At 41.9% G+C, this 23,167-nt stretch overlaps 1 protein-coding gene across 1 annotated transcript in view; it reads left to right on the plus strand.

Annotated features, from left to right (window-relative positions):
* The first annotated feature begins 831 nt into the window (after positions 1–831).
* Positions 832–23,167, plus strand: part of RORA (RAR related orphan receptor A) — a 376,296-nt gene continuing 353,960 nt past the window's right edge. Inside the window, exon 1 of the mRNA XM_075764654.1 lies at positions 832–1,215. Within this exon, the coding sequence (XP_075620769.1) occupies positions 1,047–1,215 (169 nt within the window). The 5' untranslated portion in view covers positions 832–1,046. The remainder of the gene's footprint in view (positions 1,216–23,167) is intronic.

The raw sequence follows: 23,167 nt of genomic DNA on the forward strand, positions 1-23,167 counted from the left end.
GCCTACCAGCCGCTTGCACGTGACTCGGTACCATTTGGAAAAAGCTGGTACTGCTATCAGTACGAATATTGTGGTCTACTGAGTCAGGCTGTGCTTCCAGTCAGAACAGTCTAAGCAGACAGCTTTAGCACCTCCTGTGCAGGAGGCAGTAGGGTTGTATGCAACATGGCCTCTGTTATACAAGAGGGATGTGCTTTTCTGCGCAGTCCGTGGCAGCTGTTACTTTATTGTAAAATCGGGTAATGCACAAGGACTTGACCATTACTGAGGCTATGAACTGCACAAGAGTGCTTGCAGAAGTCAGACCAGATCTGGAGGTTTTCTGGCACCTTGCTAGTCACCTTTTGGCCTAGGTCAAAGCACGCTTCCTTTAAAGAGAGGTGGTGTCTGAAATGTTGCCTTCTCTGGCTGCACGGCTGCTAAACGTGTGGGTCTTGAGACACTTAATACAGCTGGCATCTTCTGCTGCAGCTTCAGCAGAAACAGCCATGGAGGAAAAGACAGCCCTGCTTAGAAGCTCTTCCCAGCAGTACTGGGGCTGGAGATGGGAGCTCCTCCGGGCCCGGTGACCTTGTTGGACGGGCTCCACGAACGCGTCGAGGCGTGGGTGCCAGCCCAGACGGAGGTCGGGCTGCCTTCCCGCCCGCCCTAGGCAGCGGCAGCACCTTCTCTTCCCCCGGCCCCGCTCGGGGGGCTGCAGGGGCTCCGCGGCCGTGAGGCGCCTCGCAGGCCGCCCCCGCGGGCGCCCGCCCGGCTTGGCCGCAGCCGTGCCCCGCCGCGGCGGCCGGCCGGGGCCCGCGCCCCGGGGCTGCGCCGGAGGGCGGCGATGCCGGGCGCGGGGCGCGCGGCTGGCGGGGGGTGCGGGGGCGGGGGGGTGTGCAGCTCTCGCTAGCGCTGCTTGTGGTCACAGCCAGGCAAGCTCACATCCCATCTGGATCACGCTCGCGCTCTCCCTTCTGCTTTCCTACCATAGAGTTGCGCTGGAAACAGAAGATAGAGGGAGTGTAGGAGCTCGCCATCTCCAAGCGATCTACATTGGGAAAAACATGGAGTCCGCTCCGGCAGCCCCCGATCCAGCAGCCAGTGAGCCGGGCAGCAGCGTCTCCGAGGCGGCCGCCGGCGCCAGGGACACCCCGGTGAACCTGGAGCCTGCCCGGAAAAGCGATGCGCCGGCTCCCGTCCGCAGGCAGAGCTACTCCAGCAGCAGCAGCAGAGGTAGGGAGACTTGGGGGAGGGGGAGGGGGCCGGGGGAGTGGGATGGGGGGGGGGGGGTGGGTGGGAATAGGAAGAGGGGGGTAAGAGAGAAGGGGGAAATGCAGCAATTTAATCCTCCGCTTTATCGCTCGTGCTTGGCGAAGCCGCGCACGCAAACAAGCCACGCTTCTACCCCCTGCAAAACCTTGCAAACTTTTATAGCTTCTTTTAATTGCTGCAGGAGGAGGGACAAATGCAATGAAAATACTGAGCGGTGTTTGGTGCTTTCCTGTCTCTCTCGTTTATTGCCTGTGGTATCCGGATGGGTACTGGTGCCCCTGAAATTACATAATTTTATAAATATATAAAGCAACAGCAGGAGTATTGGGATTCAAGGGAACAAACTTTTAAAGCTGCAGTGTCCTTCCTCCCCCCCCCCTTCTCCCCCTCGTCTGTCTCCTTTTGACAGTTTCTCAACTGGTGTGCTGTGGCTTGTTGTGAATGGGGGATCTGTGATTAAACAGGAGATTTGCGGTTTGCGGGTGACTTATTCACTCTCTTGCGCGCTGTTTTCTCGTAATTCATTGAAGTGTATCTTAAAAACGATTTCCTCGCGGAGCGGATGATCGCGTAGCTGCTGTTGTTTCTTGAAGGCGCACAACTTTGCAGAGGGTCTCCCTGCTCCCGCGGATTCTCCTTCGCTCCCCCTCCCCCGGCCCCCGAATAAAACGTTGCAAACAAACAGACGAGCCCCCCTTTCCTGTCGCTAACTGCCAAGCCTTCTGCTGCCTCAGGTTGCGTCTTTTAGTCGTGCGGGGGTCAGCTCTGAAGGTGCTCAGGGCGGTTTAAGTTTGGCGTCGGCTCGGTAGTGCCCGAGCCGCCCGGGCGGCGGGAAGCGAGCCCCGGCGGCGGGAGGGCTGCGCGGTGCCGGGCGGAGCGGAGCGGGCTGGGCGCGCTCGCCCCTGGCTCCTGCCGCGGGCATGGTGAGGGGCGCTGGCTTCAAACACCGCCGGAGTTTGCCGAGACGTGCGAGAGGGAGGAGGCTGCCGCTTTAATTACTTGTAAATAATTCATGGAGCGTTGCTCCTACAAGAGGGGGAGCGCGCTAGAGAGGCTTCGCTCGGTAAAATCGCTCGGTGATGGGTAAAAAATGAATTAAATAACGCTATGCAATAACACACACGGCTGTGGAAAGAAATGACGGGCGGAGAAAAGTGCGTGCCCGGCGGGAGCGGCAGCCCCCTCGGCGGCCGCCGCCGGGGCTGGGGCGGTGATGCCCGGGCACCGCCGGCGGTGGGGAGACCGTCTCTCCTCGGACGGAGGGATTTTTGGTTGTAGGCTGGAATATGGCTGATCATGTGTTGGCTTGTGTTTTACAGTATTTTTCCCCTTTTGGCCACACCCCCCCTTTCCCAGGCAGCTTCCCACTCAGGGAATCCGCGTACAGTAAAAGCCATCGAGATGACACACGCCGAAACATTTAATTAGAGGCGAATTGCGAGCAGGGAGCGCGCAGTTAGGCGGATGCCGAGGCGAGGAGGAGCGGGCTTGGCCGGAGGAGGCCGGGTGGCCACGGGCGTGTGTGCAGGGAGCTTTTGGCTGCGCGGGGTATATTTAGAGCTTGCGAGAGTGGATTTGGAATGCAAGCGCCTTACGTAACGAGGTTAATCAGAAACACTGGAGAAAATTTCCTTAATTTGTCGGGGAGTTTTCTGGATGTTTGCGGAGCGGCCGTAGTTCGCGGGTGTTACACAACGCCTCTCCCGGCCGAGGGCTCCGGCGGCGCGGGCAGATGGTGCTGCCGGGGAGCGGGGCCGGCGGCAGGGAGCCCGCAGCCGGCTCCGGCGGGCTTGGGGAGGGGGTAACTTTGGGATCCCATAAATTATGTAACGCTCGGCTGCCGTTTCTGTATGGATGAAGGGGGGGGGGGCGCGGGCTGGGAAGAGCAGGCGACTCTGGTGATGAGGATGTTTTCTTCGCGGTCCCGAATTGTTTAGGCTTTGGTACTGCTAACCTGCTGACCCATATGTCCCTCCTCCCCCGGGATTAAATAGGGAAGGGGGAGGGGGTCAGGCACACGCAGGCACACGCTGCCACTCGCACAGGCTCACACTCGCCGCACGCAAGCAGGCGCTGGGTTATGTAACAGTCGGAATGAAAAAACGAAGGTCAGTGATGGAGGCATCCGTGTGCAACACAATAGCGAAACCTCTTGGATACTGTGGCTCTGCGGTCTTTAAAATGAAATCAAGCTTACGGCAGTAATGGGCATATGGTTTTGAAGGGCTTGGGAAGGCAGAGGGGAGTAGGAGAGTGGCAGGGATTTGAAAAAAAGAAATGTTTGGGTTTTTCAGATGATGTAATGGAGTTGGCAGAAAATACAAGTCTACTCCTAGAGTGCAAACAGTAAGAGAACTGGAGCTGGCGTTCTGTGGTAATGTTGCATAAATTGGCATATTGGAAATAAATTGACCTACACGCTACATGCCAGCTGATTATGCCTTTCTAGTAGTTAAAACCTGAATGTACAGAACTGTGCAGGAAAACATGACACCATTAACATTTTGGCCTCCTTGAAATCAGGACTCGATGGATTAGGTGTTAGGTGCCCCTGTAGACTTGTAGCTTTTCTTTTTAAAGCTATTGAAATAGAATTTTTTTTTTTACCTTTTTTTTCATATGGTTCTTTATTTCTTATGGCGACAGTGTGACCTTAATGCGTGACCAGTATAGGTGAAATTATTTTTAGAACAGTTACCTTATAAGCTTATGTGTTCAGCTGTGTATCGAGTCCAAAAATTTACCTGTTTGGCTCATGGTTCTGCAACGTGTTGTAAGCAGACAGATCGGGACTCTCGTGCAATCTATATGGAGCGCTGCTACAGATATATAGATACTTAGATACACGTACACATGCACACACCTCTGTAACTGTAAGAATCCTTATTGTTTGACTTAGCAAACCCTGTAAGGCACTAGAAATACTTGTTTCATATTTTCATAGCTGCACCTGCTGCAAAGCTGCTTTGATGCCTCAGTTTATAGTAACCAGTTTACATGGGGAATGAAAAAAACAGAATTGAAGAAAGGGTTGTTGATGAAAAAGTGGGGAGAGTTTGCCATGGAATAAATTCTTAAGTGAAGCTTTAGCTATTATAACGCTAGCTTTTCAAAAATACCCTATTCCTGGATATGCATACATGTTTGGAGCGCCAGATCCTTACATAACTTGACTTTTTATTTTGCTAAGGTTATACTGTTTGTGTTGCTGTGTGGAATGCTTAACTGAAAACATAAATTCAGGGGTTATCCAAAGCACCTTTCAAATGGAGAATTGTTACTCGATTTATTTAGTACGAAGCCTGGTTTTCCCCCCAAAGTGGGGACAATATATGTTAAGATTTTCTTAAGAGCAGTCCCTGTCCAGCAGGTTGAATTTCAGTCCGTGTGTGTTCTGCCACAAGGGTTTGTGGTTTGCCGTGGTCAGTGGGAGGAATGCTTCACTCACCAGCTCTGGCCCTGGACTGAGACTGTGAAATGCCATTCATTTCACTTCGCAGACTTTGACATCCATGGAGTTTTCCCCATGCTGCAGTCTGAGGCGTAATGTTCTACTTGTCCCCTTAGAAATAGTCTCAATTGAATAAATTATATTTTAATAGAGAACTATTGTCTCATTAAAAATGAAAAGTATATAAAAAGCTTTTCAATTTCATAAGAAATGCTTTGTTTTTTTGGAACTGAGCTCTTGGTCTCAGTGGTAAGTCAATCAAGAGAGAATGTCTTGCTGAAAAAAATTTTAAAGGTAGCTCTTACATCATTGGAGGATGCTGTGTGTAAATATTTTTATAATGCCTCATATTTAGTAATAGAAAGCTGCGGCTATGTAGGTAGTTGTTCTTATTTTCTCGCTGTTGAGATACTGAGAGTATCTGCTATTTTCCAGAAGCTTTTATCATGTCATCTATTCAGCCTGATCCTTTCTGTACTGGTAGATGGGGGGGGGGGGGGGGGGGGGCGCGGCAGGCTTTTTGTGTTTTGTTTTAATTTCAGTGATGCCCCACAAGTAGGGATGTGATATCAGTAGGTTTGCGGTGTTCTTTTCTTTAAAAAATCTTTTATTGCTAGGTTTTCTGTTTCTGGATTTAGATAATTTCATGGAGCACAGTCATGGTACAAAACTTGATGTGTTGTTTTCAGGAGGACTCTTTGAATTTTATAAATTTGGATGTTTCCTGTCAATTCTTTGGGTTGCCTTTGTCGTCATTGAGAGCTATGCTGCATATACCACTGATTTAGTCCTATTTTGCGAAATGATCTGTGCTATGAATCCTTTAAAGGACAACATTGTTTTAAATGTTTGTAGCATAGGAGCCATAATAGCAGCAGTATGTTGTTCTCTTAGGAACAATGCAGTTCTCCTATTTCAATAAACTGTAACCTATTCTCTTTTTTTATTTGCTTGAGAAACATCTCAGGAGCTCATAAACCAGTATGTAAATACTGTTATCATTCAACCAAATGCTGTAATTTTACTAAATAAAGAACATGTTTTGTAATGGAGATTAACGGGCTGTGTGACAATTTGAGTTTTGAGTATAGCACTGTGTTTGAATGGAAAGGGCAATTTCAGCTTTGGGAGGTTGTCCGATTATTTTATTTTTTTTCTTCTAGTATTTGTTTACTAAGCTACAAAAATGTGTGCTGGGGAAAATCTGGAATGACTCAGTTGATCTCAGTGGAATCTGAGAGCTATTCCAGTGAAAAAGAAGGGGAGGGGAAAAAACCCAACCTAGTTTTAAATTACTGTGATATCTGTATCACTTTTGAAATTAATTCATGAACAGGTGATCCATTTTCTGCTGAAATATTTTAAGAGTGTGTTTTCAGTGATACACAGTTGTAGACAGGGGTGTAACTAAATAAAAAAAAAATTGGAGGTATATCTAAATGGACTGGCAAGTCTGGGTGCTGCATAGCTCAAGGATTGTTTACAGACTCCGTGTTTCCTTCTCAACATGAGGCAAAGGTGCTGTAGTCGGAGGCAGCAGTAGCTGGTGTTGTACAGTTGTATAAGGCATGGAAAGGGGAATGCTGGACCCAGATAATTTACAGGGAGCTGTCAAAATGGAACAATGCACTCTACTTAGGGCCTTCTGTTTCTGTACTGCATGGCAATTGTCACCTCCTCAGCTGTCTGTCCATCCTAGGCCTTTTAGCTATCCACACTTGTACCATCAAAAACTTCCTGTCATCTCAGTTCCTTTGGGGCAGGGTGTTGAAGGGGGAGGATCAGTGGCTGCTTCTCAAGGGGAGCTGAATTTTTTTCTCTGTCACAGTATGCTTACACCTGGACCTGAGCTTGCCGGGGAGATTCTGTAGTTTTCTGAATTTCTGTAGCTTTGGTAGAAGAGGAAGTTCCTACAGGTAAGGTGTTGGAGAAACTTTTGGATGTGTGGGAGCTTCCACACTTCATATGCAGATTTCTGCTGTCTTGTTTTCTTTTCATCTCATTGTTTTTTCCAAGTATTCTGTTTCACTTATTGCTGAGGCAGTCTTTGTAATGTTGATAACCACTTCTGGAAAGGTATTTTACAGAGCTGTTAGTTTTAAGATTATATATACCCACAGCTGGCAGACAATCCATGCCTCCTTACTGGCACAGATTGATACAGATATGTGGAGGAGGGCCCTGCAGAGCAGTCCGAATCCTCTACTGTCACTAGATCCATGTTACACAGTTCATGTCATAAATGGATCAAACTTCATTTTAAAGGTTGTTAGCTTTTTTGGCCCCAGTGTTCTGACAGGAGGCTCTTCTACAGCTTTGCTGTTCTGATGATTGGAAAGCCTCTTCTAACTGCATTCATGGTCAGTTAATTCGCTTGCTTCTTTAAATGTTGGTTATAAAATCTCCTTGCACTGAAAATAAAGAAGAGGCTGGTATTGTGTTTTGTGATAGCTGAACTAACATACTGAGCTCTGTTCTCTGAGTCATGGTTTAGCACTTCAGCATATCTGGTGTAGATGGTCTGTGCTGATAGAAACACGAGAATAGCTCGGGCTGTATGTCACAGGGAGTTAATTGTCTAATTTCTTGAATGTAAAGGTTGTGAATTATTCTTCGTACTCTTATCTAAAGTCTCATCTAGGTATGTTTCATTCTCAGCAACAACTGAGCTCTTCAGAGACTAAATGTGTTAGGGTGTGTACTTTTATGAAGAAATTGTAGGGCTTATTCTACAGCAGTTTAATCTTTCAGTTTAGCCTCATTGCACTGTTCATTTGGAAGGATCCCCAGGTGTTTTAAACACCATTGGGAACCATTTTGCTTATTACTGAAATCCAGCCACTTCTTGTGTGGAATCTGACAGCTGTTTAATGGTGCTCAGCCATGCTAAGCAGATCAGAACAGAAAGTGAAGAATACCATACCTGATTGAAACACTCAGAGGGATTTTAGGTAGAGATAGTATAATTATCTGCTTTGGAATTGGGTCGAACGGCTCTATTCCTGTAGAAAATTACTAGATATTTTCAGCAGCAGTGTATGGTCAAGAAATTGGTTTGAAATACCTTCCTGAAAATTATACCCCCAGCAGTGAGATAATCAAAGATCCTGCTGCTTACCCTGTTGTGATCACCAGTTGTGATGTGATCAATGTTTTCAGGTATTTCTAGATGTATTAATTGTTTGGTCCCATACTGGTATATGAAATCTTACAAACCAGGGGGGACAACTGGGATGTTGCAGGTCTTGCTTTGTAAAGCAGATTCCTGTACAGTTTCGTTCTTTAAATAGTAAGTTGCACCGCTGTATGTGAAATGTGCTCATATTAACAGAGGTTTTAAAAGTGGTTGTAGGAGATCTGTCGACACTAAAGCAGTAGGGGATGGGGGAGGTGAGTGTCACAGTCTTTCTTTTGAGGGTATTGGGGAGTATGGGGGAAACATTGCTCTTTCTCAGTTGTCTTCAAATTCACTTCCCAGATAATCTAGCAAAACAGAATATAAACAGAAGATCTGTAAAGGAACAAATGTTAAAATTCATGATCAACTGAATGTACATAAATGTTCCAATAATCATGACCAACTGCGGAGTCTTTCATTTGTAATTTAATCTAATAATTTCCATGCGCTTCTAAAGGAACACACTACGTAGCTGGCAACTTCTGAGAAATTGCTGTGCCGTTACAAACAGCATTAGAGCTGGCATTATAACAGCATGATAGATAGTGAGATGGAGAACAAAGTTAGCAGTTGAAACTGAGCTGAGAGAAATTGCTAGCAGAATGTGAGAAAGCAGAGCTGGATTATGATAACCTCCCTTGTAGAATCAAATTAAACCTTTTTAAAGGTTTTATTGATTTTTAGTTTGTAGTTGTACTATGTGTTTACCTCACATGGGTACATGAGATTAATGAGGCAGGTATAGTGATCACAGACTGAAAAACTGTGGTGCTGCTGCTATTCTTTTTAAATGTTTCATTTTGTACAAACTGTGGGATATTTACAGCATTAATTGACAATATGTCTGTGTGCTTTAGTTCTGCAACTGTTCAAATGCATTGAAAGTGTTCAATAGACAGCAGCAATGGAAGTGAAAACTCCTGAACTCCTAGAAGGAGGTTGAACAGAGCCCCCCACCCCTTTTTTTATTACTTGCATAAAAATCCTTAAAAAGGGCATGCTTGTCCTAAGAGGTGGTTTGTGTGAAGAATGGTGAATGTATGGCCAAGAAGGCTCCAGCTGCCTTTGAAAATATGGCTGAAAGAATGCAAAATGGGAGAAAAAAAAAAATCAAAAAACAGAGGTAGACCATTTGGCATATGTACTGTCAAGTATGCATCCAATAGCATTGCCAACTCCTCACATATGAGAGGAATTTTTTTCCATAGTTATGTAGAAGTGTATGCCATACACCTCTGAAATACATATATATGCAAAATTCTAGACACCATGGGGAAGACTTAAATTATGTATTAGTAGAGCTTGGCTGTTTTGGCACTGAAGCAAGGTCTGTTAGATACAGTCAAGGATAAAACCAAGGCCAAGGCTTATGAAATACAGATTATAGGTTTTATTTTCTTCCTGTTGTGGAAGTGTGAGAATACTTAAAAGTAGGATTTCCCTTCATAGTTTCTCTTCAAAGGTAGAGGTGGGGGGGGGGGGGAAAAGCCTTTTTATGAACTGATAGATGACTTTGCCAAAGTCTGTACCAAATGTAAATCAGTTAGAGGGATGTGCTGCATTACATCTGTTAACTAAGGGCAGAAAGGTAAGGTTTAAACTATTGCTTTGAAAGAAGTCTTAATTTGATAAGACAGGCTAAAATACAGCTTTTGTTATTATTTTACTTGAAGTAAAAAACTGTCAGCATAAAGCATGTTCTAAATCCTGTGTATATTAAAAATAAAATAAAACGAAACCAGTCTCAAAGGAAACTAGGGCATATCAAACCCCTCTTCTCTCTGTGTCATACTTCATTTGTGTAATCTTCAAGAGAAATTTTGTTAATTGTTTGTGTTGTCATTATGGAAGTTAGGAAGGGTCCTGTACTGCCTGGGTTGTTAGAGAGGCCTTTAAAAAATTCTAATGAAATATATGCTGAACTATTAACATCTGATGTTTGAGCCACTGTGTTTCTGAGATAATACATGTAAAAGTTAAGTCTGTTAGCAAAAGCACAAAAGCAACTCTTTCGAGGATTGATGCTTGGAAGAATAATGGATGAAGAAATACGTAGTGGCGTTGTATTTCCAGTGCCTAAGCGTTTTTGCCTGTCTGTCAATGGCCAGCCAGTCTTTACACTTTGAGAGTCTTTAAAAAACAAACCGGTTAGTCATTTCTACAGATTTCTGTACCATTCAATGCTCGTGACATTTGTAAGGGCGTATTATTTTCTGCTAAAATCGGGTGTCTTTTTATAAATTGAAGTAACCTGATTTTCATGAACACGAATCTGCAAGAGCTCAGATTAAGGTCAGTCATATGTTAGCAACATGAAAGCTACCCTTGGCAATTAGAAGAGTTCTGCTCCACTGGCAGAAGACGTGAACCTGTGACAGTTTATATGCGTGTTTAATACTAAGTGTTGTGAAATGATTCTGTTGATGTCAGTGATGCGACCTCACTGTACAGAGCTAGGGGTGTATGTATAGTAAAGACCAAAGGAGGACTGCTGGTAATCGAGAACTCCTCTGTGAAATTGTTTAAGAAAAATACAAAATTCTAATACCAATGAAAATTACTTTGGAAAAAAAGATGAATTAACTGTTGTTTTCAGGGTAGGTAGGGCTGGGTGAGTAGTTGTAATTACTTTGGCAGATGTATTGTTACCCTGCTATAATTTTGCTTGTAGGATCATACTGTGGCTCCATTGCCGGACAAGAATTTATATCATTACTTAAGAACAACTGTTAGTACGTGAGCAAGAACTTCCTCGTGTACTACAGAACCTGAGTTGCACTTGTCTGTTGCTGTATATGGAATGTGCTTGTTAAGATTACTAAAAGTTTTATTTTGTGATTGCTGTAATTCTAGCTCTATTCTTATAACAATCAAAAAGTCTTTTCTGTTTCCCGATGGAGACAAGGGAGGGAAATAGGAACAAATTGTAGGGACTTACCTGCAGAAAATCTAGAAAGCTGACTGCTGAGGTGATGTGCCTTATTGGTATTTATCTCTCTAGACTTTGGCTAGTTGTCAAAAATCTGCTTATGCTGTGTTAGCTGCTTCTAACAGAGTTTGGCCATAACTGAATTCGCTTCCCTTTTTTGTTTTCTGGGTAAATTATACTACTACCACTTCCCCTCTTTTTAGAGATTCCTGGCTCTAATTCGTGAGAAGTTGCAGTTGTTAATTTTTTTGACCGTAATACCCCACTGAAATGACCATGCCAGGTCTGCAGTGTCTTGGACATGCTCTAGTGTGATTAGTAGTGTAATATCCAAGGCTATGCAAAAGAACAAGGAAAGATTTATTTTTTTTTTTTAAAGGGAGGCAAAATCTTTCTTTCCAAAATTCTTGCTAGTCATTAAGTTTCCACAGCAGTGCTTGTATCTCTTAGAAACAGGCTCAAGGAGTTCTGTCACTAAAATCTTTGGCTTCAGTTCTCCAAAGAACGCTCCCCCATACAACATTCACCTTAGAGGGGATGAGGACAAAAGATTCTGGGTGAAGCCAGGATCAACAGAGCAGCTAGGTTTACGGATAGCCACAAGCTTCCATTTAGCAGGCTGTATTTAGTCCCAGCGTTAGGCTTCTCTGTTCTAGCCATGTGCTGAAATGGCTGACTGGCGTTCCCAAGTCCACCTTCCTGTTGTTTTCAGTCCAGTTTAGAGACTGTAGAAATGGCTTGTCACAGATCTCTGCAATTGGCAAGTCTCCTCTGAATTTCTTCCATGTATCCTTTCTTTTCTTTTCCACAGCAGAGGTTCAAAGCAGAATGTCTTCAGGGATTTGAGAGCAAATGATTGCAAGTGGCTAGGTGGGGACTTGTGCCAATACACTGAAAATATTTTGTTGCATTGCTTTTCTCTGCACACAGCAGAACGCACACTGGAAGCAAACTCAGCTCTGGAAAGGCAGCAATAGAAAATGTAAAAACAAACCCAGAAAGGAAGTTAATGAAGCCAAAGGGGGAGCAGGGTAGTTTTGGGTAATGAACAGGAAAAGAAAGACGTGGCACTTAAGGAAGAAGTGTAATGAAAGGGCACAAAGGAAAGATGACTGATTTGGAGAACAGCCTGAAAAAAACCCCAATCCCTCACACCCCCCCCTCCCAAAAAAAACCCCATAAACCTCAACCAACCAAACATAAACCCCCCCCCCCCCCCCCCCCCCCCCCCAAACCCCCAAACTCAAACCAAAAACATTTAGAAAAGGACTGGAGTAGTGGGGGAAGCTACGGTGTCTGTCGAGGGGAGGGGAATTTTACTGCCTTATTGCCTCTGGACAATTCATATATTAATATTCTATGATCTTGTCTTTACTGTGGAATGTAATAAAATGTATTTTAGCACGTGGTGGGGTCTCACATAGTTGCCTCTCACAGATTTTCTTCAGCACCCTATTGTTTCCAATGAGCTCTGACTAAATGCTTTTGCCATAGATGTTGTGCTAATGTGTTATATGAATTATTTGTCTTATCTCAGTGCTGTGAAATTAGAAGCCCTTTCCCACAGTGTGTTAAGCAGATTAAAATGAAAGCCTGTTTTTTATGGTCCAGGAACAGTGCAAATAAAAAAAAAAAAATAGGAAGGCGGGGGGAAGTTGTGATCTAACAGTGGGATGCTGTGAGGAAGCTTTATGAAGTAAATGCATTTTGTAACCTAAATGGTGAGATAAGTTCCAAGCTTCCCTTAAAGGCTTTTATTGTTTTCCCTGATACCTTAAATCAAGGGGAAGAGTTTGGGATTGGTAGTTTCTACTAAAATACCTTTTGTTGTTGTTGTCTTTCTGAAATTAACTTCCTAGGCAGCTGTGCAGTTCCTTCTTCAAAACCTTGCCAGTCAATAAAGGGCTATGTTTACTTTTTGGTAGACAGTCCTGGGACAGATCTGGAGTTGTTTAGAAAAGCACTACACATCATGTTAGAGGCTACTCCCAGCTATTTTTTCTTTGTAAGAGAAATTGCTTTAAAAAGTAGTCAAATAATGGCTCTGCAGAGGTACGTGTGAAATTCAGGATCCATGTTACTCTCTCTTGAATTCCTGTCTTGTGTATCAGTCCCTCCTCCCTTATGGGTAGAATGTACTTCAGTTACAGCAGTATTTTATTCCTACCAACTTTAATCTTATTGTCATAATGTTCCAAGACACTTTATATGATAACTACTTTTCTACCCGTGTGGTATTTGTCACATAAGAAGTCTAAAGCTATAATGAAATTATTGCGGACACGACATGTGCTTAAGATAAAAAGACTATCTTACTGTGTTTGAGCAATAGCTTAATTAAGACTTCATATGCTATTGTAATATGTATTTGGGAGGGGACAGAGTAATGGTATGATGTTGGAGTGAGCATTGTACTTTTTGTGGTCTTGGTTCCGATTTCTGTAGCTTTCTAATTAATTTCTCTTATTTCCCTACATGGAAATAAGAAACAAGATTGCATATTGCTACATCAGTGATGGTGCCCCTTGGGGCCTCTTCAGATCACGATCAGGGTTGAGAAGTCATGGAATGCTTATGGACTACACTGTATGGAGGTTTAGGCTGAGATGCATTGAGTTTCAAATCACGAGGACAGAAGGAGGCAGATTTGCAGATGAGTTGAGCCATTATTTCCCTGTCCGTGGAATAAGTTAGCAGCACCAGGCCATTGAAGTCCTGTAGAAGATACTTCAAGGTTTGACTATTTAGACGTGTACTTCCTACAAAAGGAAGGGGAAGACCCAAGTCCGGCATTTTTCCCCTCTGTCAGTGTTGGAGGCAGCAGCTGTGCCTAAAAGGTTTTCCTTCTTATTCTCCAGCATCTGCTCTAGGTGTCCTTTCATAACACTAGCTGTGTGCCACCACGTGTCCCTGGGATACCTGCGTTTTGTTGGCACAGGAAACGAAAAATCCACACTCTGTCACTGATACTGCAGCCTAAACTGCTGGTGTGGGTGCAGTTATGCCAGCAGAAGGGAACACTTATCAGTTTATTCTGTGTTTGGGGGAAGAGTGTAGCAATACCAGCATAATTTATTTTTTTTTTCTTAAAAGTTGTCCTCTGTCAAGCTATAGCTTGTCATGCTGGAGTTAGCAAGGGCTGGGGAGTAGGGTGATGGGTTTTTGTTGTAGCTGTGTTAACAGAGGCTCTGCTGTATGGACAGTGCTTAACAATCTTCAGGAGATTGTAGGGATCTCTCTGGTTAGCCCTTATGAAGTGGCGGTTACACCACTACTGCTCCGTGGAGTTACATGGTTTAATTTATATGAAAGGTTTCAGATCACCTTGCAAACTGTGTGCTACAGTTCTGTGGTGTTCTACAGAAAGATTTTGCAGTCTGTTATGTGTTAAAATTCTATAAGAAATAGATAAGTGGGGGTGGTGGGGAAGCAGTATTCTTTCTTTTGGTATAAATTCTTCAATGTCGTGAGTATTTTTTCAGCATATCTTGACCAGAGTAGCACAGAGAAATTTGGTTTTAGTCTATCTTAGGTAGTGTCTGATTATTGCAACCACATTTAAGTATAAATGTAAGCAGTTCAAGTTTTTATGTAATGCTGACGTTTCTATGTGATATTTCTCCAGAAAAGTAAATATTTCTACGTTACTGTTTTCCAATGCAATGTTTTCTCTGTAAACACATTGCTTTTTATTTGCATTTTTTTCATATTTTTCCAATGTGTTTTGTTATAAACAGACCTGTAACTGCTGGATGTCACTGAGAGAGGGGAAAAAAAAAAGCTGTAGACATAAATGAAGAATGTAATAGGGAATAATTAAGCTATGTTAAAATTCAGGCATTTGAACTTTTTAATACCTGTAAATAAGGTAACTTAAATTTAAAACATACTTTAGACTTAAATCGTGTCATGAAGCCATTCTGCATGGCTTCCAGTAGCCTTTAAGAACTAAGCAGTCTACACCTTTCCTTTTAGAGGTACACTTTTATTTGTAATTTGTCTTCTGATGTGCAGTTAATAGTAATGTGTAATCGTTCAGTTTTGCAGAACCAGGTAGGCTTCTAGCACTGTGGAGACATGTCTAATACAACGTGAAAACACATTATTCAAGGCACTACCTAACAGTAGCCTCTTCATGTTTTCCTTAAGGACAATTTGGAAGAAAAATAAATGCCTTTCAGTGGCACAGATATGGCTATGAATTTGTTTTCTATAACTGGTGAAGTTTGCTCGTGAATATTCCAAATGAGAAGGTGTCCATTCCTTCAAATTTGTTTAACACTTCATATGGTGAAACTGGAAAGATGTAGTGCAAATGTGATGTGCTTTCTTGAATATCATGTTTGACTGTCTGGATACAGGTGTCAACAGAGTTATTGTGGTCAAGAGTGGGGCAGGGTCCTGAGACATTCATGCTGTCTATTTTTTACACTGCAAGAAGTTAACTAAAGTTTGTTGTCTCAGGAGTTCTTACTGTGGCCATTGAGTTATCAAGGGGGAAAAGTCTTGCAGGAGAGCAGAAAAGCAACAAATGCACAAAGTCTGTTTGAATTCCTTGGTAGCAGTGTTTCGTGTGGTTTAGTCTACCTGATCAAATCTGTACTTAAAAATTGAAAGGGATGATTGGGCTTGAAAACTCCCTTTCTCTAGAACTACTTTCTCCTTTGGACACGGAAAAACACCCATTTCTCTTCCACACCCCCACTGCCAAGTACAGTTGTATGTGTGAGGTGACTGCAGTCACTGTGTGATGACACAGTCTGACGTGTTAGAGCCAGGAGCAGGTATTAGCAAGAGTAAATATCTCACAGCTCAGCAGCGCTAGGGGATGAGAGGGTGTTGGGAGGGCTCTGGTTTGATGGCCGCATCAGATGTTACTGCAGGTACCCAGAATAAAATGGAAGTGTTTGCTCAGCCTAAGTTGATATCAACTATCAAAGACTATTTAGTGTGAACTGGAGTTTCAGATCCGGGATGTGAAAAGAATTGAAATATAGCATGTTATGTAACTCTAGGTTGCTGATACGGGGTTGTATTACAGAGAAGGATTAAGGGCAAGTTTTATCCAAAGGCACTTTCATGAACTGGAGATATCCAAAATATTGTTAGTCACCCTTTCAGCTTTTTATTAACAGTATCTTGCTGAGGCAGGTAATAGGTAAAATTGGTAACGAAGGCTGGTTTGTAGTTAAAGTCTGAAGCTGTGTTAAAGTGAACTTTCCAACAAAGGGGAGATAAGTCACTGACATTGGTTTTAGCCAGACAAAAAAGCCTGATACCTGCTTTTGGTTCATCTGTTCTGAGCGCATTGGAGAAACCTGTGTTTGGCAGACCTCAGAGTCAAAAAGAGTTTGACTACAACCAGTTAAGGTATTCTGACAAAAGAAGTAACTATTAAAATTCAGAAACATGCTAGCACAGGGAAACAAGAACCAAAGAAGAAATGATTGGCCCCTTATAGATCTTCTCTTGTATTGAGAACATCTGACAAATACACTATCAGCATGTTTGGAATGGCGTATTCTGGATTCAACAACATCTGCACATGTTTGGTGAGAAGGGAGAAAGTATCCTCTAACAAAGGAAGAGGGGCAGATTTGTTTGCAGCAATTGATGCAGATGGGTTCTCTGTCACAGACGTAATGCTGAGATTCTTCTGGGAGAACCAAGCTAGAAGTCTTCCCTCAGAGTATGAGAGAAACGGTAACAGTATTAAAACAAAACAAAAGCATAGAGCTTTCTGCTGCCTCCTTCCTGGTTCTGAACTTAGATAAACAAATTCAGAATAGCGATAATGCCAGCTGTTTGTCTACCCTTTAGAAGCTGGAAGAGAGATGGGATTCCAACCGTCAATAGGCTATGGATGTGTCTCATATCAAAACCCAAAGCAGCAGTTAACGTAACTGAATATTGCACTGTGCGTAATGCACCAAACATTTCAAAAACATATCAAGTTCAGCAGTAGGTTAGAGCTTTTCTTCCAGAGACCAGCCCAAATGACAATAACAACAACAACATCTTAGTATGAAGACCTCTCATTGAGGTGCCTCTCAAATCCAGTTAATAAGTAGGGATTCTCTGTTAATTCCCATCATTATGTCAATTGATTTTCAGCTACTGGATTCATCATGATTTTGTCAGTTATACTGAAGACCCTTTTTATATTCAGCTATTAAAAAATGGTTTAGGTTTCTGTTGATTCTTTAATTTTTGCATCTTTCCCGAGATCACTAATGTCCTGAATTAAAATTTCCATTTTAGGAGTAGAAATCTCTTGAAATTCTATTTCCTTACCTCCTCGATACATACATGTTGTCCTTTTGAAGTAGGTTGTGCTGCTTCCCAAGAGACTAGGGAAGCTTCTGCTCTGCTTTCTGTTTGAATCTTGCGAATGTAAGTGTTACCAAGATAGTACGTGTTAAATCTGCAGTGAAACAACATTGATTTCTTTCATTCTTTTCTGTATGGTAGAAGGAAGCAGAAGAGGTTTTACTCCCAGCATTTATTGCACCCAAATGGGCATGGGAGTCACTTTTCTAACTCAGGAATTATTTCTAAAAATACTTTTATATTTATTCAAACTAGCAGCTTGTTTAAGCTTTCATTTCCAACTTAAGGAGGTTTCTAAGGAGCTCTCTTTCCAACATGAAGACAGTGGGAGCTGTTGGATATTAAAATTTAAGTGAAATATTTCTATTCCTAGAGGAAAGATGCATCTTCAGGAAAAAAAACGGAACATCTGTTTAATTGATAGTGACACGTGTCCTGTATTTGCTTTCACTGAACACTTGTGAAAATTCAGCTCCCCTTATGGGTCTGTGTGATTTTGAAACTCTGACCCCTTTGAAGATAAGCTTTTTTATAAATGGGATCAGTAAGATTTTCTAAATTTGAGATTTAGTGCCAGTTAGGAAGATGGAGGTGCCGAGCTAGAATTATGGTGTGATTAACCAGCCAGTAAAACATCCTGAATGTGAAAGTTTCATTCAAAGCATTTAACAAGAAGCTTTATCAAGCAATTCTAAAATAGCAAAGGAAGGTTTTAGATAACAGCAAATGTAGGGGATGTGGTGTCCCATTAGCAGAGATCATCTCCCAGGCTGTTTTTTTTAATTGACAAAATTATAACAAATGGTGAACTGCTGGTATCAACATGTTGTAATGACCAATTAATGGAAACAAGGAGATGATTTTGTTTCACAAAATTGATGTGGTGAACAACTGGAGCAGATGCAGGTATGCTCATAAATTGTTAAATTGATGCACTGAAGTACTGCTTCTGAAAGATAAACAGCTGGGAAGGAGTTTGAGGAAGGCTTGATTTTTGTCTTAGTAAGATAAGTACTGACAATCGCACTAATAAAAATAATGTTCCAGTAAATTATTACTTTACGGGCTTGTATGCTTTGTCTATTGAAAGTCTAATGGAATTGAGGTCTCCTTCTACTGAGAATTAATAAGCTGTGTTTCACTTGTGCCTTGGGTTGGAGTAACTTTGGTTTACTATTTTGCTTTTTTCCTCTGTGCTGCTTGTGCTCCAGCCTTCTCAGTCTGTCGCCTGTGGGTATTTCTCACTTATTTATTCCTTTATATATCTTATTCCTCATTTATAGCCAAGTGTTTTTCAGGGTGAGTAAACTTTGTGATAGCTTAATGAAATTTAGCTTTGCTCATTGCTGTCCTAACAACTTTCCTTCTGGCTAGACAAAATTAAGCTCCAGTCTCTTTGAAGACATTTTTGCGTATAGATTTGACAAGTAACTTCAGCCCACTGCTGAAAACAAGCTAAGATTATGGGCTGGCAGTAGTCACTACCAGTTCAAAAAATGAAAGAGGCAGTACCTAGTATTCTCTGGGAAAAGAGCCCCTGTTACACCTAGTACTTTGGTCAAGGGAGCTGCTAGCCTAGCCATGCTTTAAGAGGTACTGTGACCCGAGTTTGAGGGTTTTTTGCCAAGGGGCTGGTTACCAATGTTTTTGGCTTTGTTTTGCTTCTAAGACTCAGCCTTAGGGAAGGGAGTGGGGTTTTTTGTGAAATACTCTGAAACTTAATTGCTTAGGTTAGCTGAGAGCAAACCATGGAGTCCCATAGACGTAGTCTACATGTATGCCCTTGACTCACTGGAAGTGGCAATAAACATGTGCAGAGGTTTAAATGGCTCTCAGAATGTTTCCTACATAACCTTTCATTTTTAGATCAATTTATTTAGAGTTTGTAAAAATTAAAAGTAGTGCCAGGTTTTTTGTTTGCTTTTGACTCTGTGATGCTGGATATGTGATCAGTGTTGTGTGGTATGAAATAGTCATGCAATGCAAGTAACAGTCTTACCAAACAAGCAAAATCAAATTTGTGGGCTCCTAAAGGTGGAGAGAACTAAAATTAGTTGCCGAAAGAACAGCGTTGCTGCTGTTGTCACTGATATACTACACAATCAAAACTGTGGCATTGTAATATATGTAAAAGGAATTTTTGGAGGGGGAATTCTTTGACTGTTACTTACTCACTTGCTTTGAATGATACGGTAATAGCTATAGCTTAAAAAAAATCAAATGTAGGGTCTGTTTTGTCCCCAGACAGGCTGATGTACAGAATCCTGAGGAACTTGCACCTCCTGTGGCAGATAAGGCTGCCAGTTTTTAACCTAAGGTATAAAGAGTTACTGTCTCCAAGAGTGATTAGTGTTCTTCAATTTAGATTTGACAAGAAAGAGAGGGTATATTCTGATGCCTTTGTCAGATTTACTCTTGATCCATATGTGGAGGTGGGTACGTGTGCGCCAGTGACACTAAACAGTTCTGGCAAAAATATGGAAAAATCCCAGTGGTATCCTGAGTAGATCTTGTCTCTGGAAGCATAAATCTTGAAGAGCCAGTGGAAACTGCTGATTGGGTTGAGGAAAGGAGTATGAAATATTGTTTATGTGATAGCTGATTAATGGGCAAATTAAGAAAATGCATAATATGAACTGGGAAAGACTAGAAGATAGGAGAAACCTGTTCTGATAGGCTTCCGATGCCTGGAAATCAGATGAGTGAGTAATGTACTCTGCAGGTTTTGAAATTGCTTCAAGTATTTAATGTTGATAACAGTTATTTTAAGCCATGGTGGAATAATATGCGTGCTGACTCTCAACGGCGTTATTTTGTGCAGCAAGTCCGACAACACCAAGTGTCGTGGTGGAAGATGTTGACCTCATTTGCTCACAAAGTCTAACTTTACAGCTGTTCTGATACTCAGTTATCCTGTAGTGGCCGTGAAGCTCCAGCCATTTTCCTTGCAGACAGGCGAGTAAGGTCTGCATTATCTGTTTCCATCTGGTTTCCCTTTCTTAGTAGTCTAAAAAGCATTAGAAGGGAAGGGGCAGGTCTCCAAGGTTGATAAGAAGTGTTACTGTGTTTCACTTTCCACAGTGATAGCTACCATAGAGTGTTCTAATACTACTTGTCTTCAGGTATGCAATATTGATACCTGTTACTCATCCAAATTACAGAACATGGAGTAGTCATTTCATGTAGGACTCATCTAACAATACATAGGTGTTTGCACAGTAGATATCTATATCTAAGTTAGTTCTTCAAAATGCCCCTTATTGCCTAACATAAAGAAGTGGGCATTTTTAGGGGATAACGTAGGAGGGTAACTCTTCTGAAGATTGACGTCCAAATTAAGTCAGGGAATTGCCCTGAGTGTACCTGTTTCTCTCCTTTAAACCATAAAAATTCTGTACAGCAAATCCACATATCAACACTATGGGCCTTTAAAGCTAGGAGTGGGGAAGGAATCTATCTCACCAGCATGGTTTACGGGTAAGACTTAGAGGTGGGTAAGTTTGTTTAGGGTGTACTTCCCCCACTTACAACTTCTAGGGCAAAGATAAATTGAGCCCAAATGATCTCTCTCTACGTTTTCCTTCTAGCAGAGATGTAAAAATTAATTGTTGTGAGGTTGAGTATTGGATCTTTGTGTATTTAAATGGCATAATTCTCAAATTGCTGAGTATGGCTGTCAACCCAGCAAAGCTGAACGTGATTTTACTGAGAGATGCAGCCTTGTGTACTTGTTAATGCAGGAAGAGGCCTTCCTTTCTTAAGATTGTTGCATTCTTTACAGGCTTAATGCAGCTATTGGAAAAATCATGCTTGTAACTCATTATGAGCCATAAAAAAAAAAAGTCAAAACTGTATGCTTGAGAATAAGTGGTGCACTGCAGTTAGTCTGTTTCAGATTTAATGCAATTATTGTTATAAACTGAGACTTTTTCAAAACTCTTTTATTCTAGCACTATATAATATTCTTCATCTTCAAGTAATTTATGTCTGCCGCTGATTGGGAAATGTTTCAGACAGAATGAAGTGGAAAGACACTTCCAGCTCTATATATGCAAGATCATTTAAAGTTTTATGGCTGACTCTAGGGCCTAGGTATGCTTTCATGTGTGCTTATGAAGCTGCTGTCAGAATCTACGCATTGCATAACTGAGGGTAGAACTTGGCCCTTTATACCACTGTATTGTATTTAACACACACACCCCCCTGCCGCACATTTCCCCCAAAGAAACAGAAACTAAAAAGCCCCAAACCCAGGAATTCTTATGAAATCGTCATAGTATGTACTACATTTTAAGAGCTGAAAATCTTTATTTAATTACAGTAATTAGAAATTTCACTTTTTATTTACACAGATCCCCCCTCAGACATCCTCATTTTAGCTGCTCCTTTCTGACTCTCTAAAGAATCAATGATTTTACTCCAGAAACATTCATGGATCAATAGGCTTTGAAGATTAGCAGGTCATGACCAGGTACAAAATGCATGTTGTTAAAACCCAGGCTCTTGTATTTGCTTGAATCCTTCCTCAAAAAAAATGAGAGAAGGGGTAGCTTTGAACAACAGACCTCTTTGAATGGATTAATTCCTCGTGTATTTCAAAGGGTTGAGAATATACCGAAGAAACTACAAATGTGGAATTAATTTTCAGTGACTTGAGAAATCAGCTAGCTGACAAATAGTTTTCTTGGATAAGCCAGGATGCTGAGGATGAAAATAAGACAGTGAAAAAGCCTGGAGAGGAGCACTGTACAGAGAGTTGAGTTTTTGTTTTTCCTGCCTTCCTACCTTCTATTGTGAATGGAGCTTCACAGAAGTAGCTGCCTTATTACTTTGCCTTATCAGTCACGTTTTCCTGGTTTCAGGGCTTTGTTTTCTGTGCAAGACTGGACACTAACAACTCTAACAGCAAATGAAAATAAATACGGCTAATTTGTGTCTGCTAAGAGTGCTAAATTAATCTTTAACTGTCCAGCACTCAGTTACAGCCCCTGAAAGAGTCCGTCTAGACTTTTTAGGGAAGCTTAGCTAGATCCAAGTAGCTTTTGAAGGTCTCTAATAATTGGATTCCAGTGCTATGTTGCTTTACCTGCTTGTACATGAAAACGATGAGGTTTAAAAAGGGTGGAAGGTTTGAAGTGGCAGATTAGTTAACAGTGTGAACACAGATAGAATTCCAAGTTGTGTTTTGTTTCTTGTCAATAAACTAATCATAGGATGTTTTAATTCCTTTTCCGTTCTTACTCTCTTACCCTCAAGGTTGTCATCTTCACGTTCCCTTTCATTTCCGTTCTTTCATGGGGATTTCAATTTTAGATATGGTTCCACTCTCACCACTATTTTTTTTTAATCCATCAGTTTTGGTCATGTTTGACAGAAGGACAGATGTTTCACAGATAATGACGTATCTGCAAGTGTTGTGAGAACAGGCATACAGAAGAGGCTTAATTGCATGCAATTAAAGGAAAGTACTTGTTATTAGACACTAGAGAATCCATATAGAGGAGTGAATTTAAAAATGATTCCTCTGCAGAAAAAAAATGCCAGTGGAGTTTGTAGTTGATAATGAGCATCAGACCCCCGTGAGATCTTATTTTAATAGTGCCAGGCTCCTTGCTATGTATGCATCAGCCTGTGTTTATGATGGAGGCTTGATAACATTAGCGGTAAATCTGGTTCTTCATCATTAAATGTGAAGTACATTTAATTCTTTTACTACTGCAGCTAGAAGGGCTGTGGAGCTGCGAGAACTATGACTCCAGTAGGTGCGTTCCAATTAGTAAATGACCTGGCCAGGCCTGACCCGCGGTACTGTTGGGAACTGGAAGAAAATCTTCCCCAGGGCACTATTAACTGCTTTCTCCTCTTCTGGGATACCTGCTTTTTATTTTTATGCTGTGATATGACATGGAAACCTGTATTTGGATCAGCATATCCAAAGGAATTGATATTTTGGGGGCTTGCTGTATGGATTTAATCTGTTGTGAAAATGTTTTTGTTCTACTGTGTTGTTATCAAAGACATTTTG

The sequence above is a fragment of the Balearica regulorum genome, chromosome 12 (genome assembly GCF_011004875.1).
Source record: "Balearica regulorum gibbericeps isolate bBalReg1 chromosome 12, bBalReg1.pri, whole genome shotgun sequence".
NCBI classification, from domain to species: domain Eukaryota; kingdom Metazoa; phylum Chordata; class Aves; order Gruiformes; family Gruidae; genus Balearica; species Balearica regulorum.